Source organism: Odocoileus virginianus, chromosome 18 (assembly GCF_023699985.2).
Source record: "Odocoileus virginianus isolate 20LAN1187 ecotype Illinois chromosome 18, Ovbor_1.2, whole genome shotgun sequence".
Classification (NCBI taxonomy): domain Eukaryota; kingdom Metazoa; phylum Chordata; class Mammalia; order Artiodactyla; family Cervidae; genus Odocoileus; species Odocoileus virginianus.
The window spans coordinates 53,812,021-53,837,118 of NC_069691.1; the positions used below are offsets into that span (position 1 = coordinate 53,812,021).

General features: G+C 50.8%; 1 protein-coding gene across 3 annotated transcripts in view; it reads right to left on the reverse strand.

Annotated features, from left to right (window-relative positions):
* PALLD (palladin, cytoskeletal associated protein) overlaps positions 1-25,098 on the reverse strand; it is a 374,447-nt gene that overhangs the window by 163,529 nt on the left and 185,820 nt on the right. For all 3 annotated transcript variants that reach the window (XM_070480713.1, XM_070480716.1, XM_070480715.1), the window contains exons 9-10: positions 15,220-15,339; positions 12,393-12,702 (exon numbers count right to left, since the gene is read on the reverse strand). In XM_070480713.1, the coding sequence (XP_070336814.1) occupies positions 12,393-12,702; positions 15,220-15,339 (430 nt within the window). The remainder of the gene's footprint in view (positions 1-12,392; positions 12,703-15,219; positions 15,340-25,098) is intronic.

Here is a 25,098-nt window from a genome sequence, read left to right on the forward strand (position 1 = left end):
AACTTACGCAACTCCTTATTTTGAAATGTTACATCAGTGTGACACATCCAGGTTGTATAAGTAGCAGCAATTAAGCATTTTCAGAGGAAAAATGTCCAACGTGTCTACTTACTCTTCACGTAGGACAGCAGTCACTGCTCCCATAAGGATAAACCCACCCACCATGTGCCTTTGTCAGGGGGGGAGCGTTTGGCCTATGGTGGAGACTCTCAGGTTATGACTGTATAGACTGGTTTTTCCCTCCTGTAATTTCCACAATAATCCTGTTTCACCTTTAGACAGTGCTCTGATTACACACTCAAGTCAACATGGACCATAAGTGAATAGATTGTTTCTTAGAACAAGACATGCTCACAGCACGGGAAACCATTGACAAAAACAAAAAGGAGACCCACTAAAACAGAAGTTATTTGACCAATCAAGGGTTAATACCCAAACTATACAGACACCTCACAGGACTCAACAGCAGAAAAAAAACAAAACAAAAACGAACAGCCTGATTAAAAATGGGCAGAGGACCTGAACAGACATTTTTCTAAGGAAGACTCACAGATGGCCAACAGACAGCTGAAAGACACTCAGTATCACTAACCCTTAGAAAAATGCAAACCAAAACTGCAAGGAGGTATCCACTCACACCTGTCAGAATGGCCATCATCGAAAAGTCTGTAAGAGATAAACGCAGGAGAGGGCGTGGAGAGAATGGAACCCTCCCACGCTGATGGTGGGGATGTAAACTGGTGCAGTCAGCATGGAGAACAGTAGGGAGACTTCACAGAACTTACCTTCTGGTCCAGTGATTATACTTCTGGAATTACCTCCAGGAAATGAAATTACTATTCTGAAGAGACAGCTGCACCCCACTGTTTGCTATAGCTCCATTCACAACAGCCAAGACATGGATGCAGGCTAAGCATTCGCTGATGGACGAATGATAAAGACAGGAGGGTGTCCCCTCTCTCCCCCCCACTTCTACACACACACACACACACACACACACACACACACATGCAACATTCAGCCATAAAAAGGAGGCAATTCTGCTTTTTTTGACAACGTGGATGGACCCTGAGGGCATTATGGTACGTGACAGACTGAGAAAGACTAAAACTGTATGATCTCATCTTTATGTGCAATCTTTAAAAGAAAACCACAAACCCAAAAAACTGAACTCACAGATAGAGAGACTAGATTGATGGTTGCCAGAGTCTGGAGGTGGTGAGGGGTAGGTGAAACGGGTGAAGAGGGATCAAAAGCTACATACTTCCAGTTGTTCTGGGATGAGACGGATCACATGCTGGCCACAGTTAACAATGCTGTGCTGTACATTTCTAAGCTGCTAAGAGAATAGGTCTCCAATGTCCTCCTCATAGTGATGGGTATTAAATGGACTTATTGTGGTCGCCATTCCACAATCATATATAGGAAACACACTGCACATCTTAACTAATATGATGTTCCATGACAATTATAGCTCAAGGAAAAAAATTAATAAAAAAAGATCAAAAAAGTTGATGTCTATTAATTTCATGTGAAAGTAGATCACAGGGGAAATTTGACACTGGGGGAAAATGACTCAATCTGGGAATAAATCCAGAGTAAATGAGAGATTGCTCACAACCAAGTGGGACGCAGCAAGCTAGAGGAACTCAGTTATTTTCTCATACAACCCTAAATTAGTTTATTTTAGACTCTGTGGAGTTGGACCATAAAGAAGGCTGAGTGCCAAAGAATTGATGCTTTTGAACTGTGGTGCTAGAGAAAACTCTTGAGAGTCTCTTGGACTGCAAGGAGATCAAACCAGTCCATCCTAAAGGAGATCAGTCTTGAATATTCATTGGAAGGACTGATGCTGAAGCTGAAGCTCCAATACTTTGGCCACCTGATGCGAAGGGCTGACTCATTGGAAAACACCCTGATGCTGGGAGAGCTTGAAGGCAGGAGGAGAAGGGAACAACAGAGGATGAGACAGTTGGATGGCATCACCAACTCAACGGACATGAGTTTGAGTAAGCTCCGGGAGAGGGTGAAGGACAGGGAAGCCTGGCATGCTGCAGTCCATGGGATCAAAAAGAGTCAGACACGGCTGGGTAACTGCATGACTGAACAACAAGACCCTGTGGAGTGTACACTGCAGGCTGGGAAGGATCTGGGAGACAGAGGAATTCGAAACTTTAATTTATCATCTACAGATACAGTGTTGGAGCGACTTCTGGTCATTTTCCAGAGGTCAAGCTCCTAAGCAAAAGGCCATTCAGCTCAGGCCAACGTCCCACCCAAACCCATGACATAGAGTCAGCCTGGCGGGATGGCTTCCCCAAACACGCCCAGTTGGGGCCTGTCCCCGATGCCTGTTGTCTGCCTGGACCCCCTCAGCCACGGGGTTCCACCCAAATCCAGCTCTAGGTCTGAGGCCTGGTCTACATCTGGGTGGCGTCTAGCACATCACCAGCCTGCCTGCACGCTGCCAGGCACTGAGGCAGGAGGGCATGCCGAGGAGGGACAGGCCCGGATGCAGAGCAAGGGCGGACTGGCAGGTGGCCCCAGCGCCAGGGTTCCGGTTTCCAAGGCACCCTCCTCAGTCCTGAGTGAGAGGAGCCAGCACAAAGGTGGCCATGCAAAGCCGTCCCTTCCTCACTCCACCCACTCACGACTGTGGGAGAATTCCAGTTTACTTACACTGCTTCCTACGGACTGTGTGCAAGCGGTCTTTGACCTTTCGTTACGTGCAAGAGAAAGCCTCACTGTTTCCCCGTGGGCGACACACAGTGACCACGGGGGCAGTGGCCCTTGGCAGAAATCAACTTCTCAAGGAACGCTCGGACAGGGGCCATCTCACTGCTTCTAGAAACTTCCGTATGCCATTTTTGGGTAAAAATTAAAACTTCTTCATTATCTTTCTCTCTAGCAAGACAGCTGTTTAGTGTCAGACTGTCACAGTAAGGACGAGACTAAATACAGTTCTTAAACGCAGGATAATGAGAACACATGAAGTGAAACTCCTGCTGTTTCTCCAGGCCTCACTGTGGAACCCTCCCCTCTGAGTGTGAGGCTGCTTTGTGACAGGATGCACACTGGATGTAAAGGATGCTGCTCAAAGGAAGCGACAGCTGTGAAGGAGAGGAGGGAACCGACGATAAACAAGTCCCCCAGAATGAGGCTTCACTCAGAGGCCAAACTGTCCAGAGGCCAAGCTACAAAGTCCAAGTTAGAAAAGACAGGAGATCTTTCACTGTGCACTGCACGGTACTCAGGCCGTGTCTGACGGCTTTTATTTTTCTTGCTGCAGATGGTACTGAACACAATGATACATCCCAGAAACCAGATGGCACGGGAACTATTTTCCAATGAAGAAAGAAACAAGGACAAGAAAATATTTGTGGTCTTTCCAGAAATCTTTCACAAACTTCACACTTAATGGCTATTACTAGGAAAGCAGAAAAGTTTGCAATGATAGCCGAGCCATATAATTACCCATATGTGACCGATTTATAAAATCCTCTGAGATAAAAAAGCACACCAGTGAGCGGGACCTACTCCTTGTGGTTCCCAACATGCAGAGAGAAGGAAAAAATACTTGGAGAGTATGTTAGTGAATCCACGGTGTCACTAGCTTCATACCAGGAGGCTGGAGTCGCAAAGACCATTTGAAAAGATACACCCTCGCCCTCACAGACATACAAAGGGGACCCATGGGACGCTGTGAACCAAAGCAGGGCATAAGCAGGCACACTCCAGGGTTTCTGAGTTAAGATAGGGGAGAGACGCGAGACACAGGGACACTAACTGAATGCTCTTGTTTACAAAGGCTTTTGAGCATCATCAAAAACCTTCAGAGTCAATACACATCCTTCCCACAGCCTTGATCACAGGAGGCGCCCACGTCACCCTCGTATGACCTCCACACCCAGGGTCAGAAGACGTGAACCTCGCACAGCAAAGCTGCAGGTCCTAACTACAATTAACTCATAGCTTCCTTTTGAATAAGGGAGCAAACTTGTGTGTCAATTTACACACGGTTATCCAGCCAATGTGTCTCATGAAAATCTATGTGTTTTATCCAACTCGTTTAATAAGGACCTTATTCTTAAAACCAAATGAAAGAATAGCCAGTTCCCTGCCACATATGGAAAAACTTTTCAAAAACCGACATCCATTCCAGTGCTCTCCACAAGGTTTGTGTAATCATAACTTAAGTCAAGTAAGGAAACAGTTATCCTTAGGTCTGTTGAGAAAATGAGCAGTCTGCTTTTACACATGTAAGAGGAATTAACTCAAATAAAGCTCCCTGTGACTAATATTTTCACCATTAGGTGATGGATTCCTTTCAGTGAAGAATCTACATGTTCACAGAAAAAAAGAAATGGATGGTAAAAAAAAAAAAAAAAAAGAAACAAAACTGGCAACCCAATGTTGGTCTGTTGCAGCAGATAGAAATAAATTCTGTAGTAGTAAAAGTTGTAGACACAAACTGAAATTCAATACCGATGGGTTAGAGAGTCACTAGCTGAGAATGACTGTCTTACAGTATCAAAATCTAGGAAAGAGGCTTGTGCAATAAAAACCCACTCACGGTCCTGCCTGGATGGAAGAGGTGGTAACCACAGAATGAACACACTGCTACTATGGAAATAAAATGAGAAGCAACAAACAAAAAAGTGTGAACTGGACTGGAGATGGCCACCTGCTTCTCAGTACAAACACTGCCTGGGTCGCTGAGTGTGGAACCCCAGCAGGTGACCCAGGGCGCCTGATGGTCCTGCCCCTGCCTCTCCTCCTGGTCCCCCTGCTCTGGCCCCACAGAGCCCCTCTGCAGGGTTATCTATGGGGACCTTGTTCCCACACAACACCCCGCCTCCTCGAACAGTGTCATTGGAAATGCTTCTGTACTGACGCAGGTTACTGAAGTCTTAAGAATGTTAGGGAATCTGTCATGATCCTCTCTGACCAAGGAGCATCCTGCGTGGTCCTGGACTCCCTGGTCCACTCCGAGGACAGTGCTGACCCCCCCAGGGTGGCCCCCTCTCTTCAAGGTCTCTGCGCCCCTCCCACCATCCCTGTCCCCAGCTTGACACCAGCCCTGGCCAGGTCCTCACTCTGCTGACAGCTTCACTGCTTCCCCTAGTCGTCATCCATGTAACTGTTCCCTCTAAAGTGTCCACTTCAGGCTCCCCTGGTAGCTCAGCTGGTAAAGAATCTGCCTGCAATGCAGGAGACCCTGGTTCGATTCCTGGGTTGGGAAGATCCCCTGGAGAAGAGATAGGCTACCCACTCCAGTGTTCCTTGGGCTTCCCTGGTGGTTCAGATGGTAAAGAATCCATCTGCATTGCGGAAAACCCGGGTTTGATCCCTGGGTTGGGAAGATCCCCTGGAGGAGGGCATGGCAACCTACTCCAGTATTCTTGCCTGGAGAATCCCATGGACAGAGGAGCCTGGCAGGCTACAGTCCATGGGGTTGCAAAGAGTCAGACCCAGCAAAGTGTCCACCTCGGGCTCCCTGACCACCTTCTCCACACTATGACATCCCGTCCGGCACTTCCACTGGACACTCAGACATCCCTGGAGCGCCTCAGCTGCTTGCAAGTCCCTCTGCCTTGAGGTTTTGAATGTTCAGCATCCTCTCTCGCTTTGCTTGCTTCCCCATCTCCCTGTTCTCCCATCTCCCCTCCTGAGTCACCTTCATCCTTGGTGTCCATTCCCTTGGCTCCTAGCTCTTTCCCCCTCAAGCCCCAATGCGGCCTCACCTGCTTCCCTTTCTGATCCAGCAAGGGCTGGCTGGTGGTGCTGGCCAAGGAGAAAGCTGTGACGCGGTGTGCCCGACCTTGGAGGGCGGGCCACGGCTGCAACAAAGTCCTGAGACCAGGCTCCCTGGGGGCGCCGTGGGCCAGTGTCCAACCCCCATGGGTCCTCCCCGTTTCCACAAGCACACAGCTCCTGTCCTGGACTCCCTGGCCTCTCTCATCGCTGGCCTCAGCCTGGCTCTTCTTCACCCGGTTCGTCACAGCCCCCCTTCCTCTGTCGGCAGGCATTTTCCTGACAGCACTGTTGTCCGACTCGGAACCTCAATCTTCCTCCTTGCATCTCTTCTCCTTCCCCACTGCTTCTGAGCCGGAAGTTTCACCCTACTTTCTTGTGTAGACTGGCCACGCAAGGCTGATCTGTAAAACACTTGGCTCATCTGGGCTTTACGATGGCGATGTCTGACTCCTCTCACTTTCATCCCAACTCCTGAGATGCCTTTGGAGGAAGCGGGTGGGGTTGGCGGAGAGGACAGGAGCACAGACATGAGTGGGGAGCAGAGTCTGTCTGGAACACAGGGTGTTCTCCAGGGAGGGCTCCCGGGATGTGGTCACAGCCCAGGGGGGGTCCAGGAGCCCCCGGTGTCTCGGGGGAGAGGAGGGCTTGGGGCCGGGGGTGGGGGGTGGGCGCTCACAGGGCCACAGCCTCCTGCCTCCAGCTGTGCTCAGAGCCGACTGACCCTGGTGACTGAGCTGAGGCTGAACAGAGGGCGGAGGACAGGACAGACAGGCTCCAAAAGGGCTTATTTTGTTAATAAATTTTTTAAATTGGATTTTTAAAAAAAATGTCTATGTCTTTTTTTTTTTTCCTGGTCATGCCACGAGGCATGTAGGATCTCAGCTCCCCAGCTGGGGACAGAACACAGGCCCCTGCATTGGAAGCATGGAGTCTTAACCACTGGACCACCAGGGAAGGCCCAGGGCTTATTTCTTTTAAAATAACACTTGTAAGTATAAAAGAACTCATATTGTTGAAAAATCAGTTGGGAAATCAAGTGAATAAGAAAACATCACCTGCTCAGCAGCCCACCTCCCTGAGAGCTCCTGGTAACATCTGCTGTGTTTCCTTCTAACACACAGTAGTAACTTATACTGATTTATTTTTTTGGCCATGCCACGTGACCTACAGGATCCTAGTGCCCTGACCAAGGACTGAAAGAGCCCTCAGCAGTAAAAACACGAGTCCTAACTGCTGGACTGCCAGAGACTCCCACATAATACACATTTAGTCTGTTGAAATGGTACTTGTTTTCTTTCACAAAATTAGTATTCAGCTCACACATCAGTTTCTGCTAGTAGTTTTTGCTCAACACTTTTGTTAATATTTGGACACCAGATTCAGAGCACTGTCTCTGGGCATGTGGTTCATACATGGCTCTGTCTTTTCTCTGAGCCAGGTCCCTGCCTCTTTAAAAATAAAAGGTCTCTAGCCAGCAGGGACTACCTTTTCCAGCTCACTCTGCGATCACCCCAGAGGCCCTCCTGTGCACTTAGATGAGATGGATTCCCTGAAGGGACATTGCGTCATCATGCACTCATTCACGGAGAGCGCCTAACACTTATGAACACAAACCATCCTTCTGGATGCTGAGAACTACTTCAAATATATGTAGTGTTATCAGCAAATACTTCCAACTCTATTTTAGACACAAGGAGGACTCAAGCTTCCTTTAGGACATCTCTGTACCTTTAAGGACCTCATCACATCTGCTGGGAGAGGGTGTGATGTGACCTTTGTTCCTTACTTTGCCCCCAACTGCTTTCCTTATCTTCTGGTTGTTGTGTGTGTTCAGATCTAGCAGGCAAGGCTTAACCTAGGAGACCATTTGTGTTCTAAAGCCAAACAGGCAAAGTGACAGAATGCAAGAGTGAGCTTCTGAACCCCAGCCAGCAAAGGTGAAAGGAAGGAAAACTTCCAGTGTGCTGACGGGGCTGTACCTGGGGCCTGGGCCGCGTCCCCCGTATACAGGATGGGGAGCAGCAGCCGGCCGCCCTCGGAAGGTAAGCAGACTCTGCATCAGACGGTGTTGACCCGTCAAGGACACACACCTTGAAGCAGCAGGGTGCCTGTCCTCCGGCCAGCAGGCAGCAGGGTGCAAGGGTCCCTCGCTTCCCCCTACAGCTCACGGTATCCACAGCGTCGTAAAGTAAGATATTCATAAAAGGGGACACAGAAGAAATGAGGAAGTGGAAAGGCTCCCAAATCAAGTACCCTGGATGTCCTTCTCTACTGTAACTCCATCAGTGGGGTTTTGATTTGATCCTTCATATTCACTCAGCTTCTAGGACAAGCAGGTCAGTGGGAAGTACCGTCAAGTGAGAAACCTCTGTGGTTGGTGGGGACAGAGAGTGAAAACCCTATAGTGTACCTGGGTCAGAAGCAAGCCTGACAAATGAGGTCACTCTAAACAGAAAAGACTTCTTTCTCTTTGTGGGTCTGTTCTTGTTTCATTCATTCAAAATATTTCTGCGTGTTTACGCTTTGTCAGGTCCTGACCGAGGACCCAGCAAAACGCAGTGAGAAGACAGTGAGGTCTTCCACGGTAAGAAGCATCACCGTGGGAGAAACATCACCCAAACCAGCCTGCAGGCAAGTGAGCAGAGATCAGAAGCAGCTCCGTGCTGTGGGGACAGCAGAGAGTGGTTTACGGGGACAGCTGGGGACACAGCAGGGCAGGTGGTAACAGGGAAGAAAGGGACAGCTAGCCGTCCGCAGCCCGAGGACACGTCAGGGAGTGGACACTCCAGGCGAGGGAGCCCCATGCCCCGGTTTCGTGTCTAGGAGCGGGGTGGGGACCACGGGGAGCTTCAGGCAGGGCAGACCCGGCTCAGCTGACCCTCTGATGAGAGGGGCCCAGGCTGCCCCTCCTCCTCTCTGCTCTCACCACTGCTCCTCATCATGCAGATGTCAGCCCAGAACTGGGCCAGGCGACGTGGAGGCAGCAGTGCATCTGTAGGGCCTGTCCCGCTGTGAGACAAGCGCTGCAGGAAGAACCGGGGCGCTCACGGGGGGAGCGAGAGCAAGGAGGAAGGAAGACGCAAGGATCCCGAGGGGCAGTCCGTCTGAGCAGCCACTCGGCCCTTTCAGGTAGGAATCCTGACACTGCTTCCTCCAGTGGCCAGGGGAGGAGACGGCAGGGAGAAGCAAGCAGAGGAAGCTCCATCCACACCTCGGGCAGGTGACGGAGCAGGGCGCACCTCAGGGTCACGCCTCCATCCTCAGACACAGAGGGGGCTCTGAGGGGCGGAGGACCCGCGCTGTCTCCCTGCTGAGCGGGCCTGCGTCCAGCACGGGGACGTGCCCCGGCTTCCCCTCCTCTCGTCTCCTCTCAGACGCCTCATCGGCTCCTTCCACACACAGAGGAAGAACATCAAAGGAGGAGGAAGAGACGGGGTCTCAAAGCACCGTCCGCTCTTTCCATGCCTCTGGGCCTGGTGCAGGAGATGCGCTTGGTGAGAGGACGGGACCAGCTTCTCCGTGTTCTCCACATGCTCCCTGCTCAGTGAGGCCCCGAGATCCCTCCAGGTTTGTCCCTGGAGACGCCACACACCTGTGTCTTTCAGGGACTGCTTTTTGGCAAGAATAAAGAGATGGGATTTTGTTTCCTATTAACAAACTGAGTGGTGTATTTATTTTGCCTCTTCAGGTAGCATTTGTCGACTTACTTAGTGGGCTCTGAACAAGGACGAGAACATGACAAGTAGCTCACAAGCTGGTTTACCTTCCTTCCCTCCTCTTTCGCTCTGATAAGCACTATGATTTCAGCCGCACTTGACTTCTCTCCCATGCACTGCGAGGGACGATGCTGGGTGTCAGACACAGAGACTCTCGGACTCTCTCCCTGGGTGGAGTGAATGTGCCCGCTGGTCTGCGGTGTGGTGTGTGAGCACCTGGAACTCACTGAACCGCTTCGCTCAACCCCAGTGAATTCACACTGGAGGGGCAGAGTCTGAGCCAAGGACACCGCCTTGGGGGTGAACGTGGGAACCCACAACCCTGGGCTGGGGTCTCCCTCAGGGCAGAGGCAGACAGCCAGGGGCTGGGAGGGCGGCAAGACCCATGCTGGGGGTTTCTGTTCCAGAACCTTGCTGCAGAAAGGAATTCAGGACATTCCCACCTTTTCATTTTAGTCTTTCTTTCCCCCTCCTATGATTGCTACTGAGCTATTTGAGAGGAAAAATACAAAGAGATTTTCCTTCTGACAATGACACTTTTTCAGGAATCTAACAAACCAAATACTTTTCAGATTCACTTAACAAGAGTAAATATTTAAATTCCTATTATTTTTAGTCCCTCCTAATTGTTTCCTGTTTGCTTACAAATGATTCAGATGAATGGTATGCCATAAAGTTCCCTACCCACTCCCCAAATATAAGCCTCTCCTTTTCTATGAAAAGAAGTAAAATCAGGGGTTGATGAAAAAAGATTCGAGTGGACCAGTTTTTCCACTGCTAATCATAAGATGCAAAGTTTCATTTTTTCCCAAAGTATGAAAAGAAAAAGACATCTATAAGAATTTTAGTTATTATAAGAATTTTACTTAGTGGTTACATTAATCATTGACACCCTGGACATCATTCCACATTATCTATAGATGTCATTCAATGGCATTCCTATCAACAGATACAAACTTTAAAACGACAAGCCAACCTTCTCAGAAAAGACCACAATAACAGAGAAAGCGGTGGAAGGCCTCATACCAGACCTTGGCACTGGTTCCCTCAACCACTTCTGTATTGTTTGACCTGCCACTTCAAGCATGCACTCGCTTTGTGATGAAAACAAAATCCAAAAAAGTGCTACAATTCCTAAGAAAATTTAAAAATTGATATATATGTTGGAAGGATCAATCACATACTATTTCCTCCGGAGTAACTGGAAGGTACTCATACAACACGGACATCATGAAGGGATGCTCTAAGGATATACTTAAAGACACACAGATTTGAAAACAGAAAGCAGGACGAAACCCTGCCACCAGCACGTGACTTCTAAGCTGCCAAGTTTCCCTCAATTTCCTCACGAAGGGAATTTAGACACTGAACTCCACCTTCCCTGGACTTGACTTTAACTGAACACCTGACTAGTAAGCAGATCATGATGTCAGTCTGCAAACTTGTGCCCGAGCCATTCAAGTAGCTCTTAACAACCACAGAAGTGTTCTGTCCAGCTTTTATAGACACCCCGCACACAGTCAAGTTAGAGCTGAAGAGCTGCTGAAACCCCTGAGATACAGAGGCTGCGAGGCCTGTGAGCAGCCCCTCCTGTTCGCTCTCCGGTGATTTACACTCAAGAGCCAGCAGGTGCTGTCAGTGGACATCTGCCCTCCCTACCCCAGGAGGGCTGGTGCCTTGCCTCATCAAAAGCACTGCAAATACACACTCACGATGCAAAGATAAAAGCAGACAGCAGAGGCAACTAATTCAGTGGGCTGGAGCTACAGGGGCATAAACCTCTTTTCAGATGGCCTGAGTTGCTGAGACCTGTCCGGCATTTCACGGGGGCTTCGTCTAGGTGAGGAACATGCTACTGTACACACCTGAGCAGCCCACCGCCCACAAAACGAGCCTGGCAGATACAGGAGGAAGCCTGATGTGTTCATTGCAAAACATAATAAAAGCAAGTTCTGAAGCTGTGATCCAGGGCAGTGCAGAAGTTTCCTTTCCCATCTGTTGACTCAGGTACTAGTCTGGCTGACTTGTTCTTTAAGTGGTCTAATAATGCCCATGAAACTGCCCCCAAAACAATAAAGTGATGAACGAATGTAAGATGCCATCCTAATCTGAATACTGGCCTGTTCCCACAAGGAGCCACAGGCAGGGGGAGTAAGCAGTCACTCCTGTCCTGAGGCCGCCTTCCTGCCCCACAGCACACCCCTCCCCCAGACAGCGAGGGGAGCACAGGCCCTGCAGGGTCCACCCTCGTGGATGCACGGCCTCAGTGATAGGACTCTGACGTTCCCGCCGACCTCCGTCAGGGCAGGGACTCTGCTCTGCTCTGCTCAGAGGGATCCTTTAACTCACTCTCTAATGGGTTCACCACCACCCTCCCCGGTGGTGCCAGCACACCCCGGGCATACAAGCGCGACCACCCTTTTGTAATAGTGGGAACAACGCAGGAAGGTGGTGTGGGTGGGAGCACGCCTTTCGTGGAGCCCTGCACCCAGCGGCTTGGGCTGCGGGAGGCGCTCTTCCTCCACCCCTCTGGCAGCCTGCCACACCTGGAGCCTCCATCTTTAGCTGCAGGCTCTGGGCTTAGTCAGGTTTCCTCACCAGCTCCTCCACTTAAGACAGTGGCAGGGATTTTCACAGGCCAGCTCTGAGCAGGCCATTCCCCACCCTCTGAAGAGACCTCTGCCCCCGGGCAGGACACCTTCGCAGCTGAAACCAGCTACGGTTTTTAGCAAAAGGCAGGTTGAACCAAGCCTCTCACTTGCTTCTCTGCTTTGGGGTGTTTTTTACATGTGAGGGGCCCCATTGAGTAGCAAGGTCACACCAGCAGGGACGCCTGCCTGCAGGAGGCCTTGCCCGGGGGAGGCCTGGACCCCAGGCCCCTGGCAGAGGCCGGACGGTGGACGCGGCAGGGGTACTCACAGCTTGGGCTTGGCGAGCAGAGGCGGCGGCTCCTTCGTGGGGGACAGCAGGGCGGACGGGCTGGGGAGAGCGGTGCCGCCGTCGGCTCGGCCGTTCACCATCCCGTTCACTCCGCGTGCGCGGTGCACGCCGGCGGCTTCCCTGTCGGCGGCAGAGCTCAGCCCCGACTCGGGGCCGCTCACGGGAGGGGCCTCCGCCGGCTTCTGTGGCGCCAGCTCGAAGGGGTTCGGCTCCCAGAGCGGGGACGGCGGCGGGAAGTGGCCACTGCCGGACTCTCCTGCCGAGTCGTAGCCGCAGGCGTCTGTGCTGGCTGAGGGAGGTGAGGGGGGACTCGGTAAGACGGCCGGCCGCAGCCCCTTCCCCCCGCACCCACAGCCTGGAGCCCGGGCCTGGGGCTGCTGCGGGGCCGTGCCGGCGGGGCGGGGCGGGGCGGGCGGTTCCCCAGGCTGGACTCATCTCCCAGGGGGCTCACAGGTGCACCCCAGGTACCAGATTATTAACAAACTTCAAACAAGAGCTAAAAAAAATGACAGCAGACTATGGTCAGGACGATCTTATATGCCGGGCAGCAAAAGAGCCACAGAGGTAAAGAGCAGACTGTTGGACTCTGGGAGAAGGCGGGAGTGGGATGATCCGAGAGAACAGCGTTGAACCATGTATATTATCACATGGAAAGCAGATGACCAGTGCAAGTCCGATGCGTGAAGCAGGGCGCTCAGAGCCGGGGCTCCGGGAGGACGCTGCGGGATGGTGGGGGGTGGGACGGAGGTGGGGGGTGTTCAGGATGGGGGACACATGTGCACCAGTGGCTGACTCATGTGGATGTATGGCGAAAACCACCACAATACTGTAAAGTAATTACCCTCCACTTAAACAAATTCGGGCTTCCCTGGTGGCTCAGACGGTAAAGCGTCTGCCCACAATGCGGGAGGCCCAGCTTCAATCCCTGGGTCAGGAAAATCCCCCTGGAGAAGGAAATGGCAACCCACTCCAGTACTCCAGCCTGGAAAATTCCATGGACCGAGGAGCCTGGTGGGCTACAGTCCACGGGGTCGCAAAGGTCAGATGCGTCTGAGTGACTTCACTTTAAATAAATTTAAAAAAGAAGAAGACCACACAAACACCAACAACAGGCGACACTTCATCCTTATTCTGTTTCAGCCTAGAACACCCTACCTGTGCTTCGCTGAGGTTAGCTCAGGCCACAGAGGTTCTCTGTGCTGAGCAGTGGGAAGTCACCCCTTCACTCATCTGTCCTAAAGCCAAGCGAGGCTCTGAGGGAAATGTCTTACGACCTCATAGGGAATTACTCCCCGTTCAGGCGACTGCTACAGCTGTGACTCAGAGCAGAAGAACACTGCTCATTACTCTCAGTGGGAAACGGAGAGCATCCTGACACAACGGTGTGTCTTCCCAGGACCTTGTGCCCCGCCCAGAGCCCAGCAGGGCTTCTGCAGTGTCCTGAAGATGCTCCCTGGGGTGAGCAGAAAGCTTGAAAACAGCTCTTGGTCAGGTTTGGCCGAGAGTAGGTTTATCCCTGAGAAAGACTGGAATGCTACTTGCTAATCTCGGTCACACAAATGTGGAGCTGGAGCTTTGGCTGCATGGTCAGAGCACTGCACCTGTGCTGGGGCCATTCGCTGGGACCATCTTCAGCCCCAAATCAAACTCTGGACCCTCTCTGTGGCTCGGATCACAACCCTGGAGCCTCCTGTTAACAGAGGCCTCAGTCCTGCCAACGGAGCCCTGTGAAGGAGAACTTTATAGTTCCTTTCTTACTGAAGATGAAGAATCAGGAATCCCTCCTAGAGCCCTAAACTGGTTTGTCTGTGTCTCTGCCGCCCCCTACCAACCAGCGTGCCGGCTTCCAGAGAAATCCCTTTGAAACTTGAAGAGCGTTGAATCCACCTCCAGCTGAGGACTGCCTCCTGACTGTGGTACTAGGTGCCGGCTTGGTCAAAGAGGTATTTTATAGCCGTTGTAAAATAAACAACAGAAATAACGCCATAAAACCCAAGTAAAGCTAGTTAATAATAGCAGAATACTCATGTTTGACTCCTGTGACCCCATGGACTATAGCCTACCAGGATCCTCTGTTCATGGAATTCTCTAGGCAAGAATACTGGAGTGGGTTGTTATTCCCTTTCCCAGGGAATCTTTCCCACCCAGGGATTAAACCCATGTCTCCTGCATTGCAGGCGGATTCCTTACCACTGTTCCATGAGGGAAGCCCCAGAAAACAGTTAACTAAAGGTCAAAGAAACAGAGGAAAAGAACGGTTTCATGCTTTCCCTAAGTGCTAAGTTTCTGAGTTTACAAAAATGCCCCGATGTTCTTGGAGGTTGGTTTGAACAATAAAACGCACTGCTTGAGTTTCTCATAGGACTCAGTTCTCAGTGAAATCTGGTTTCTATGATCTCTGCCGCTTCTGTAGGTCTACTGAGCGGGGTTAAACACTGACTGACTCGCTTTGGTGCCTCCCCATCCCCAGTTGCTGCTCATGTCATGCCGGCAGGCGGGAGGACATGGGTAGCCAGCTTCATTGTTCCTAGGACAGAGAACACACTCCCGAAGTAGTGGCCTACGTGTGTTGTCTCACCACACTATCATCACCCTGTGCTTTCATCGCTTGTGTCCCACAGCCCACCCCCACAGCCCCCCCACTGGCTCCCCAGCCCCTCCCCACTGTCCCCCAGCCCACTCCCCCCGCCTCCCAGCGCCCCCACCCCAGCCTTCTGTTTTGTGATGAAGCATGGATTGTTAGCATGACTCCTGGAGGCTGGGCAGTCCTCTGGGCAGTCCTTTCTGCAGTGGGGACCTGGCATACCTGAGGTGACCACCAGCTGGGCAGTGCTGGCTGCTGAGCCGTAATCATTGCTGGCCGAGCATGTGAAGATGCCAGCGTCCTCGGGGAACGTCTCTGCGATAACCAGGGTGCAGATCTCCTCTGGAAGGAAGAGAACCGAGTCACTCATCAGAGGGCACCCACAGGTGGCTCCCAAGAAGCCAGACTTCTGTCTTCTAACCCAAGCAAATTCGGTAACAGTTATCATGGGGTCACTTTACAAAGTATTCACAGTGGAATCTATTGACATTTAATTTAGCCATTCAAACTGGTGGCAAAGCTTTGGAGTCAGATGGATGCTTGGTGATTGTGACCAAGCTCTGTCTTCATCAGGCTTGGCTTCTCTGTCTATAAAGCAGGGATAACGTACTCCTTGTGAGGGTCCTGTGACGAGGACACAGAGGTTTGCAAAGTGTGTGCCCCTATGCTCGGGACGTGGGAGATGCCATCCCTGCCTAGTTTGGCTGATGCTCATGGAACTTCTCAATAACAAAAGAGCTGCTCATCCGAAGCCCTTACTGGGGACATCAAGCTTCTCTGAGAAGCTGACAATGGGGAAAAGAGAATATAACAGGGAGATGTTTGACTGTAGACAGTTACTCTGGAAGCTACTGTTATGCAGCATGGCTGTCTTCTGTGGGGTGAGAAGCTCAGACTCTGGGACCAGAGACTGGGGCACGAATGAGGGTGTTGCCACATGGTGCCTTGTGACTCTGGCCCACCTCTTACCTAAAGATGGAGACAGTAAGAGAAAGTACCTTCTGGGTCGTGTATGAACCATGACTCATAAATCATCCATCACAGGGTTGTCGTGAGGGTCGATGCTGGTAACCATCACAACAGTTCACAGTCACAGAAGCCCTGCTCCAGTACTAGGTGCCAGTACCAGCACTGAACAGACATGAGTTTAGATTTAACCCTCATGTCAACCTCACAAGTTACGTTTGCTATGATTAGCCTGTTTCACAGACAGGATAGCTGAAGCACGGGGATGCTAACTGATTTACCCAAAGTCACGCGGTTCATAAGCGGCAAAATCAGAATGTGAACCAGATCAGGCTCCAGACTTCACTCTCGTGACCATCTATGGTTGCAACAAGACACAAACTATGCTCAGGGCACTGCCTGGTGACTTAGGGCGACCGCTGCGTTGTAAGCAACTGCCAGTAGTTTCACTAAAAAGCAGCTTCCTAGTTAATCAATGTATGCATAATATGCATGTGTCATTTTGGGAGTCTATTAACTATTATCACATGGAATGATGGTCCATGTTGCATCAGTGACATAGGATGACTGTGTTGGTAAATGTTAAGAAAAGTGTATTTCTGATTCCACAGACACTCTGATTAATTGCACATCATGTGGAACACGTGAGACTGTGCTATGGATTGTTTGCAGGAATGGCTGCGGCTGCTCCTCCTACACGCAGGCCCTGGGCACCGGGCTCTGCAGTCCTGTCTCAGCCTACACCCAGGCCCTGGGCACCGGGCTCTGCAGTCCTGTCTCAGCCTGGGACCCAAGGGATCCCCTGCTACACCCAGGCCCTGGGCACCAGGCTCTGCAGTCCTGTCCCAGGCCTGGGACCGGGGGATCCCCTCCTATACTCAGGCCCCACTCATCCCCGGCTCTGCAGTCCTGTCTCAGCCCTCGGATCGGGGGATCTGCTCCTATACTCGGGCCCCACTCATCCCTGGCTCTGTAGTCCTGTCCCAGCCCTGGGATCCAGGGGATCCCCTCCTACACCCAGGCACCCCCCACACCTGGCTCTGCAGTCCTGTCTCAGTCCTGGGATCCGGGGGTTCCCCTCCTACACCTAGGTCCCCCCACATAAGGCTCTGTAGTCCTGTCTCAGGCCTGGGACTTGGGGTTCCCCTCCAACACCCAGGCCTCCCTGCTTCGGGCTCTGTCCCAGCCCTGAGATTCAGCTGGCCTGGCAGCCGCTTTAACCTGGGAGGCGGTGGGAATGATGTCCCTTCAGAGCCAAAGTCTTGGGGGCCCTGTCCGTCTGCTCCATCTCTGGGAGCCCTGATGGACCCTTGGTGACCTGGAACTCAGGGCCCCCCAAGCTGAGATGGGCCACTGCCCATCACCTGAGACCACTGGCTCATCCCAGCTACCCTGGAGGCTGACTACGCCCACCACATGCGCCCAGGGGGTGGGGGCCAAGCCTGACAGAGCTGCCGACAGCTGAACCACAGAATTAGGCGCCACACAGGGGGTCGCCACATGGAGGCACTGGTGTTTGCACCCCTGTGCCTTGTAGCCAGAGCTGGCAAACCTGGATGAGGGCCGCACTTCCCTTCCTCTGACAGCGCTGAGGGCACACTTTTCAGAGCTCAGAGTAAGGCATCTCCCCTGGAGTCAACCACCAGTGATGAGAGTAGCAAACTGGCCTCAAAACAATTTAAGAAGTACTATCTTATAATAAAAATACTGCTATTTATTAAAATTACATCTCTTAACTTTTACATACCAACAGAAGTAGGAAATGCAAAAGTAGATCAATTAAGGCTTCCTTGCTGGCTCCACGGTAAAGAATCCGCCTGCCAATGTGGGAGACGTGGGTTCGATCCCTAATCCCTGAGGATCCACACACTGTGGAGCAGCTAGGCCCGTGCACCACAATTATTGAGCCCGTGCTCTAGAGCCTGGAAACCACAAATACTGAAGCCCAGATGCTCTAGAGGCCATCCTCTGAAACAAGAGAAGTCTGCAATGAGAGGCCTGAGCACTGCAACTAGAGAGAAGGACCCTGCCAACCCACCATCGATGCTACTAGAGAAGAGTCCAGCAAAGATCCAACACAGCAAAAACAAAAATAAGTAAATAAAAGGTACACCAAAAAAACAGTAAATAAAATGAAAGTAAGTCTTCCTTTATATCCCAAGAGAGCTTGCTGACCTCGACTTCAAGCACAAGACATGCTGAGTTCTTAATAACGTACTGCTCTCTTTCAACAAACAAAATTATTTTCTCTTTTTGAAATAACGGTATCATGGAAGACTTCCTGTGCTATGAATAGTGGGAAAAGGCCGGGAACTGTGCATTTTCTCTTCTAGTTTGTTTTAAACTAATGGGGGGGGGAGGGGGTTGCCATCTCCTTTCATAGGTCATGATCTACAGTTTAAAAACACTGCCCTAGGGGGCCCACTGGAGTTCCTGGCTCAAAAACCATCAAGGAATCCTGCTAGATGGAGCTGTTTGGCGTATTAGGGAAAGGGTTTTCAGGGATAGGCTTGAGAGCATTTATAGCACATGACTATTACTGATGCAAAGGCTCAGTGACCAGGAGAGGATGACAGGGAACAGGGGAAGGATGCCCTGTGTGTCCTGACTGCCCTGCACACACTTCCACGCTTCCCACTGACAAGAAAGACATGAAGCAAGAAACAATTCCAATGGGGGATGGGGGGGTGTCACGTAAGATGGATCCTGGAGAAAGTCAGATTTATCCGGAAGTGCATCGGGGACTGGGGATTTGTAAAGTGAACACACAAATTTGGGCTATGAGGACTAGCTCAAATTGCTCATTCCTTTGGGCGAGGTCCCAAGGGATCTTCCCAAGGTCACAGTTAATTAATGTTGAGGCCCAAATGCTGAAGGTCACACCCTGCCTCCCATGAGCTCCTTAGCACAAGGCCTTTGGGTGTTCTGCATTTTCTCCTCGTCCAGAAGATGGGGAACTCAATGGAAATGAAGCTGTGAAAGGTGGGAAAGTGGGAGTTTCTTGGATCTGAACATCTGAATTACTCTCAGTGTCCAAGTGACTCACTGCAAGCCCACCTGCACGAGAGCTGGGCTCTGCGTCCTCCAGGGACAGACACACTAGGAGGACGCCAGCCCAGCCCCAAGGGCGCTGTCACATGGCCCTGCTGGTAGGAGAAGAGAAGAGAGGAGAGGAGAGGAGAGAAGAGAAGAGAGGAGAAGAGAAGCCCAGTTCACGGAGATCTGGGGAAAACCCCCACCCTCCACCCTGTGCTGGCCATCCTCTGGGAGGTGGGCTCAGCAGCATTTGCTGCTGGGCACCCATGCCCTCCTCCCCATCGCGTTGTCCTGGAAGATGGAGCTTCTGGAGACAGAGAAATGCCTGAGAAGCTTTCCCTGCAAGCATGCTGTTTACAGTTCATACACTGCTGTGCTGTAAAGGTACCTTTTAAATCAGGATAAGGTCCTACCTAGCAGGGAGGAGAGAAATCGGTCTGGGAGCAATGACCTCGTCAACTCTCAGAGTGCCTTCTTATGTTATCTACAATTTTGTGATCTCTTTTTTAAAAAGTCATGCCATTTTAAGAAAACCCCAGCTTGTCTATACAGCTGCCCCTTCTCACCCAGAGGACCCTTCAGAGAATGAAAAGGCTTTGGGTTTCAAATCTGACTCAACAAACTTCATTTTCTAGAAATTCTCAGGAACACTTCTCCTGCATAAAATGAGGTATGTTCATGCACAGAGCTGATGACCGACTGGACAGTTTATGCAATGAACAAAAAAGAATAAAAAAGCATGAGCAAGTTCTTTGGGCTATCTTCAGACACTGCCACGTCTCAGGGACTCTTACAAGATGAAGCTTTAGTCCAACGCCCTAGAAGTTGTTCAGCTTTGCTTCTCTTGGAAAACTGCATCCGAAAGTGACAACAGGCTCACGTTTTGCTGAGAAAGCAGCATCGTGGCTCGTGTGCTTCTGACATTAAGGGAAGAAGAAAGCCAGGAAGACAAGGCACGAGCCCAGCGCCAGCACTCAGTTCTCATCCGGGAGCATCTTCTTTGAACAAAGACCTTAAGACATCTGTGAGGTGCATTTTGGTGAGGGATGGGAATCAGGAAATGACTGCTTGTCTCAAAGACAGAGGCTCACTTGCTTGTGTTAAAAAACTGTCCTTTTAAAAAATGGAAAAGTTTAAATTTACTAATGACTCTAATTATGATCTATTTGAATCCAATTTTCCTAACTGGAAAGCTTTGATTTGAAGACATGTAACAACTTACTAAATCAGAAATATTTTTGCTGGTGGTAAATTCTATTTTTTTTTACCATTACTTAATCACATAACTACCTCTCAGAGGTTAATCCCAAATTTCATTCAACTTCTTGGTCATGCTTAACTTTTCATTAAATACAAACGAAACCATTTTGTTTCCGGAAACATAAAATGAGGAAGCAGCATGGATTATATTACTGGATCCTCTGGGTAACTGGGAGATGTTTTCATAAATGTCTTCCTTCACGGGACTTTGTTTTTCCCCTGTGGGGTCCAGCCTAACTAAAAATAAAATGCAGCTTTTACCTTCCAAACCACATAATTTGGCTAATGCAACTGTTAATAATAATAAAAAAAGGAATCTGGACTAAAGTTAGCAAGATGTGATTCAGTGTGGGTAACTGTAAGACATATACATTTTTTTAAAGGACTTTTAAAAATTACCAACTCTATCATATATAAAGAAAGATATTTAAAATGCACAGTTTAAGACTCACTGATATAGAGAACAGACTTGTGGTTGCCAAGAAGGGGTGGGGGAAGAAGGGACCGACTGGGAGGTTGGGTTCAGCAGATATAGTAAGCTTTTATATATAGGATGGATAAACAACAAGGACCTACTGTACAGAACAGGCAACTACATTCAGTATCCTGTGATAAATCATAGTGGAAAAGAATATGAAAAGAATGCATATATATATATGTACATATATAAAACTGAATTACTTTAACATACAGCAAAAACTAACATTATAAATCAAGTATGCTTCAATAAAAAAATTAAAAAAATAAAAACGCACAGATTAGGGAGTAACATTGAAATGAACCCCAGCAGACTCATCAATAAATCTAAGAAAAAAAAGATGACCAGTTCTTTAGAAATGCCCCCCAACACCCACCCCAGCTGAGTCTTCCTTTCCGTTTGACGTCCTTGTATGTTTACCACACGTCTGTAGTTTCCTCAGCAGTGCGCCCTTTAGTTTTACTTTGCTTGTAACTTACTTTGATCGGCGTGTGGGTGGTTCACACGTGCTGTTTCAGGTGTAAGGCGGGGTGAATCAGTTATACGTGGACATGGACCCACTCTGCTTTAGGTCCTCTCCCCACACAAGCTGCTGCAAGCCTGGGCCGCGCTCCCCGCGCTGCCCGGGGGCCCCTGATGTTTACCTGTCTTACATGCAGCGGTGTGTACACCTCAGTCCCAATCTCCCAGCTTATCCCTGCCCAGCCTCCTTCCCCGCTGGTGACCGGAAGCTTGTTTTCTATATCTGTGACTATTTCTGTTATGCAAATAAGTTCATTTGTATCATTATTTTAGATTTCACATGAGTGATGTCATATGATACTTATTTTTCTCTGACTTCACTTAAATGTTGACTAACAAGCATTTTGGAGAAGAAAATGGCAACCCACTGCAGTACTCTCACTGAGAAAATCCTAAGGACAGACAAGTCTGGGGGGGCCCAGTCCACGGCACCTGAAAAAGTCGGACATGGCTGAGCACAACCAGCATTTATCTCACTGTGTAAAGAAAAGGCCAACTTGCCACTGTCAGGAAGAAGTTGAGCTTCCCCAGGGGTTTACCAAAGCACACAGGGGTCCTGAGTGGTCCAGGCCGCAGGGTCTCCTGGGAAATCTGGGGCTCCTGGTTGGCTGGGGGGCTGTGTGGAGGGGCTGAGAACGGGCAGGAGCGGGGCAGCTGGCCAGAAGACCTGGTGGGGGGTGGGTGTCTGCGTCTGTCACGTGACCACTTTGAAGTTTAACCTGGCCGACTTTCTGCTCTCAGCTCTGGGTCAGATCAGAGCACGTCCATAAGCAGGTACACGTGCGCTCCAAGCCGATCCCGCAGGCAGGGATGGGAGTCAGGCCCAGCAGAGATGCGACCTGCGGTCAGGCACCCGCCTCCCCCATCATCTGTCGTCAGGGCAGGAGATGGGCGCGGGCCCTGAGCTCTGAGTGGGGAACGCCTCACTGTGTCTGTCCTCGCCACATCCCAATGCGGCCGTGCCCCGTGGGCGCCCCTGCTCTGCCCGCGTTTGCTGTCACGCTCCTTGCTGCCCTGCACCTCGCTCCGGATGGTGAGTTCTCTCGCTGCCAGGAGCACAGCCTGCAGACAGGTGGTGCGGGGCCCTCCGTGAGCCTTGCAAGTCTGACAGACCCTGAGCGCATCTCTGTGTGGAGCCAGAGGCTTGGTTGGGGCCCAGCACACCACAGCAGCACGCGGAAGGCCTGCCTCACCTCTGAGTGCTGTGAGCCCACTCAGAGGCCCGGTCTCTCCGATTCACGTACTGCTGTGCGCCAAGGCTTCCTCCTCGGATGTGGGGCCATCATGGCCTCGTCCCGAGCGCTGCGACTTCACACGACGCGTGGCCATCACTTTGTCCACACACTGTGGCTCAGGGTCCCTTCAGTCTGCACACGGACTCCCTCCAGTTTGGGGAATAAACATAGTGTCTCAGGGATAATCCCTCCCCTTCACCCTCGCCTCCTGGAATCCCAGCTGCAAATGTGCAGTCCACCCAGGCGGGTCTCTACCGTCTGATTTTCATTCCTTTTCTCTCTTATATCCCTCCTCTGTCTTTTCCTCCTTCTTTGTCAGACATTTTCCCAGTTTTTCTCTCTGTTCCCAGTCTTTTCATTCCATGAACTCCTCGTTTTCTGAACACCCTCCTCTCCTCCCAGGTCTTGTATTTTTAGTTTTGCTTCCTGGGTGTGGGGATTCTCTTGTCTCTCTGACGATAGCGTTGCTGTGTTCCCTGATTTCTCTTAGTGGGTCTGCTTCCTCCACACTGCATTCTGGGGAGCTCAGCCTGCTCTTCTGTACACCCCAGAGGGCAGTTTCTCCATCCGGTTTTGATCTCTTCCCATCCTCCTGGTTCTGAGCCGTGGGGAAGCTCGGAGCAACAGAGAGCACCGCGCACCCTGGCCTTCCCGCAGCTGCCTCTGTGTTGGAGAAACTCCTAGATTGTCAGGGTGGGTTTTTTTCTTTCGGGGTGTTCCAACTGCCCAGAGAGGAGACCCAGCATCTCAGCCCAGCCGGGCTTCCCAGGGCCAGGGCAGCAGGTGTTGGGGGTAGGAGGCAGGTCTCAGGTCCTCAGAGTGACGCGGTCCTTCTGTCTGCTGCCTCAAGTCTTTCCCTCACTCTCCAGACCTTAAACCAGGCTTTCATGGTTCACAAGACCCTAACTGTCTCAGAAAGTTTTCATGGTGTTCCAAACCAAAAGATGCAGTGAACAGCCTTGTTTACTAAGTCGTTCTTCCCAAGAATGTAACAATATCTAGGTCTTAAGAAGTTACTGTTTTAAAAAATACACATAAATTGATGGAAAAATATCAGTATTTTATTCTTAAATCACCATGATCACTCATGTGTGTATGTGTCTATGTGTGCTCAGCCCTGGACCATGGCACAAGTCCTCCTGGAGTCACACTGGACCTGCCACCCTCCTTTCACGGTCCACGCTGGACCCGCCACCTCCTCCCATGTCCACACTGGACCCGCCACCCTCCTCCCATGTCCACGCTGGACCCGCCACCTCCTCCCATGTCCACGCTGGACCCGCCACCTCCTCCCATGTCCACGCTGGACCCGCCACCTCCTCCCATGTCCACGCTGGACCCGCCACCCTCCTGTTGTGTCCATGCTGGACCCGCCACCTCCTCCCATGTCCACGCTGGACCCGCCACCCTCCTCTCAAGGTCCATGCTGGTTTGCATGTGGGACTTGGTCTTTATCACACACACACCAAAACTCAGTTTCACAAAGTTCAAAGGATTGATGCTGAGGCTGAAGCTCTGATACTTTGGCTACCTGATGTGAAGAGCTGGCTCATTGGAAAAGACGCTGATGCTGGGAAAGATTGAAGGCAGGAGGAGAAGGGGACGACAGAGGATGAGATGGTTGGATGGCGCTATCGACTCAATGGACATGAGTTTGAGCAAGCTCCAGAAGATGGTGACGGACAAGGAAGCCTGGTATGCTGCAGTTCATGGGGTTGCAGAGTACTGGACATGACTGAGCAACTGAACAACAACCACCATATTACCGAAGAGAACATAGAATGATCTAACATTGTGACGCAGAGCCGTCTCAAGCCAGCAGTCCTTATCTATATGTCAAGTCTTACTGTGTCTGTTGAAAATCTCCACCACCTCCAGTACCTCTGTTGGCAGGTATGGTGCATGGGGTGTCTGGCCACACAGTTTGGGAACCACAGGCTTTATCCAACCCACTTTTGTTTAATCCACCATCTTAACCTGGAACTGCATTCAAACATCCTCACAGTCACCCTCCAACCACTCAGCACCTCACTTCATGTAACAAAATATAATTCATTCACATGTTGACTCAGGATTCCACTCTCCAGAGCTAGGAGGGTAGGTGGCCCTGGTGAGCAGAAAGCCACACTTTCTCAGGCACCATCCCCCAACCAATAAGACACACTTTTGGAGTTTGGACTTTGCACACCATGAGACAATACTGTAGGAGTAACTCAATACAGGCTGTGGCCATTTCTAGACAGCTGAGGCAGGGCCTGGGTGCGGACAGCTGTCACATGGGTCTTCTGTGCCCCGCTCCCCTCCCTTCCCCCTCTCTGCCTCCCCCCTCACAGGTCTCTGAAGGACTCAATCAGGATAAGGTCAGCATGTCAAGGAGACTGGGGCAGGCTCTCTGAAAGACATGTGAGTCCTGAGCACACTGGCTGCTGTGGACTGAGCCTCTGAGGAGATGGGTGATGCAGGCAGACCTCTGTCTAGACGAGAAGGCGGTGGAGACACGTCAGACAGACGCAGCACAGGAATGACGAGAAAAACCTGCTTCCATTGTGTAATACAACTGGAGGGAATTGGCTATTTCCTTCTTTATCTAAACATCTAACCCCT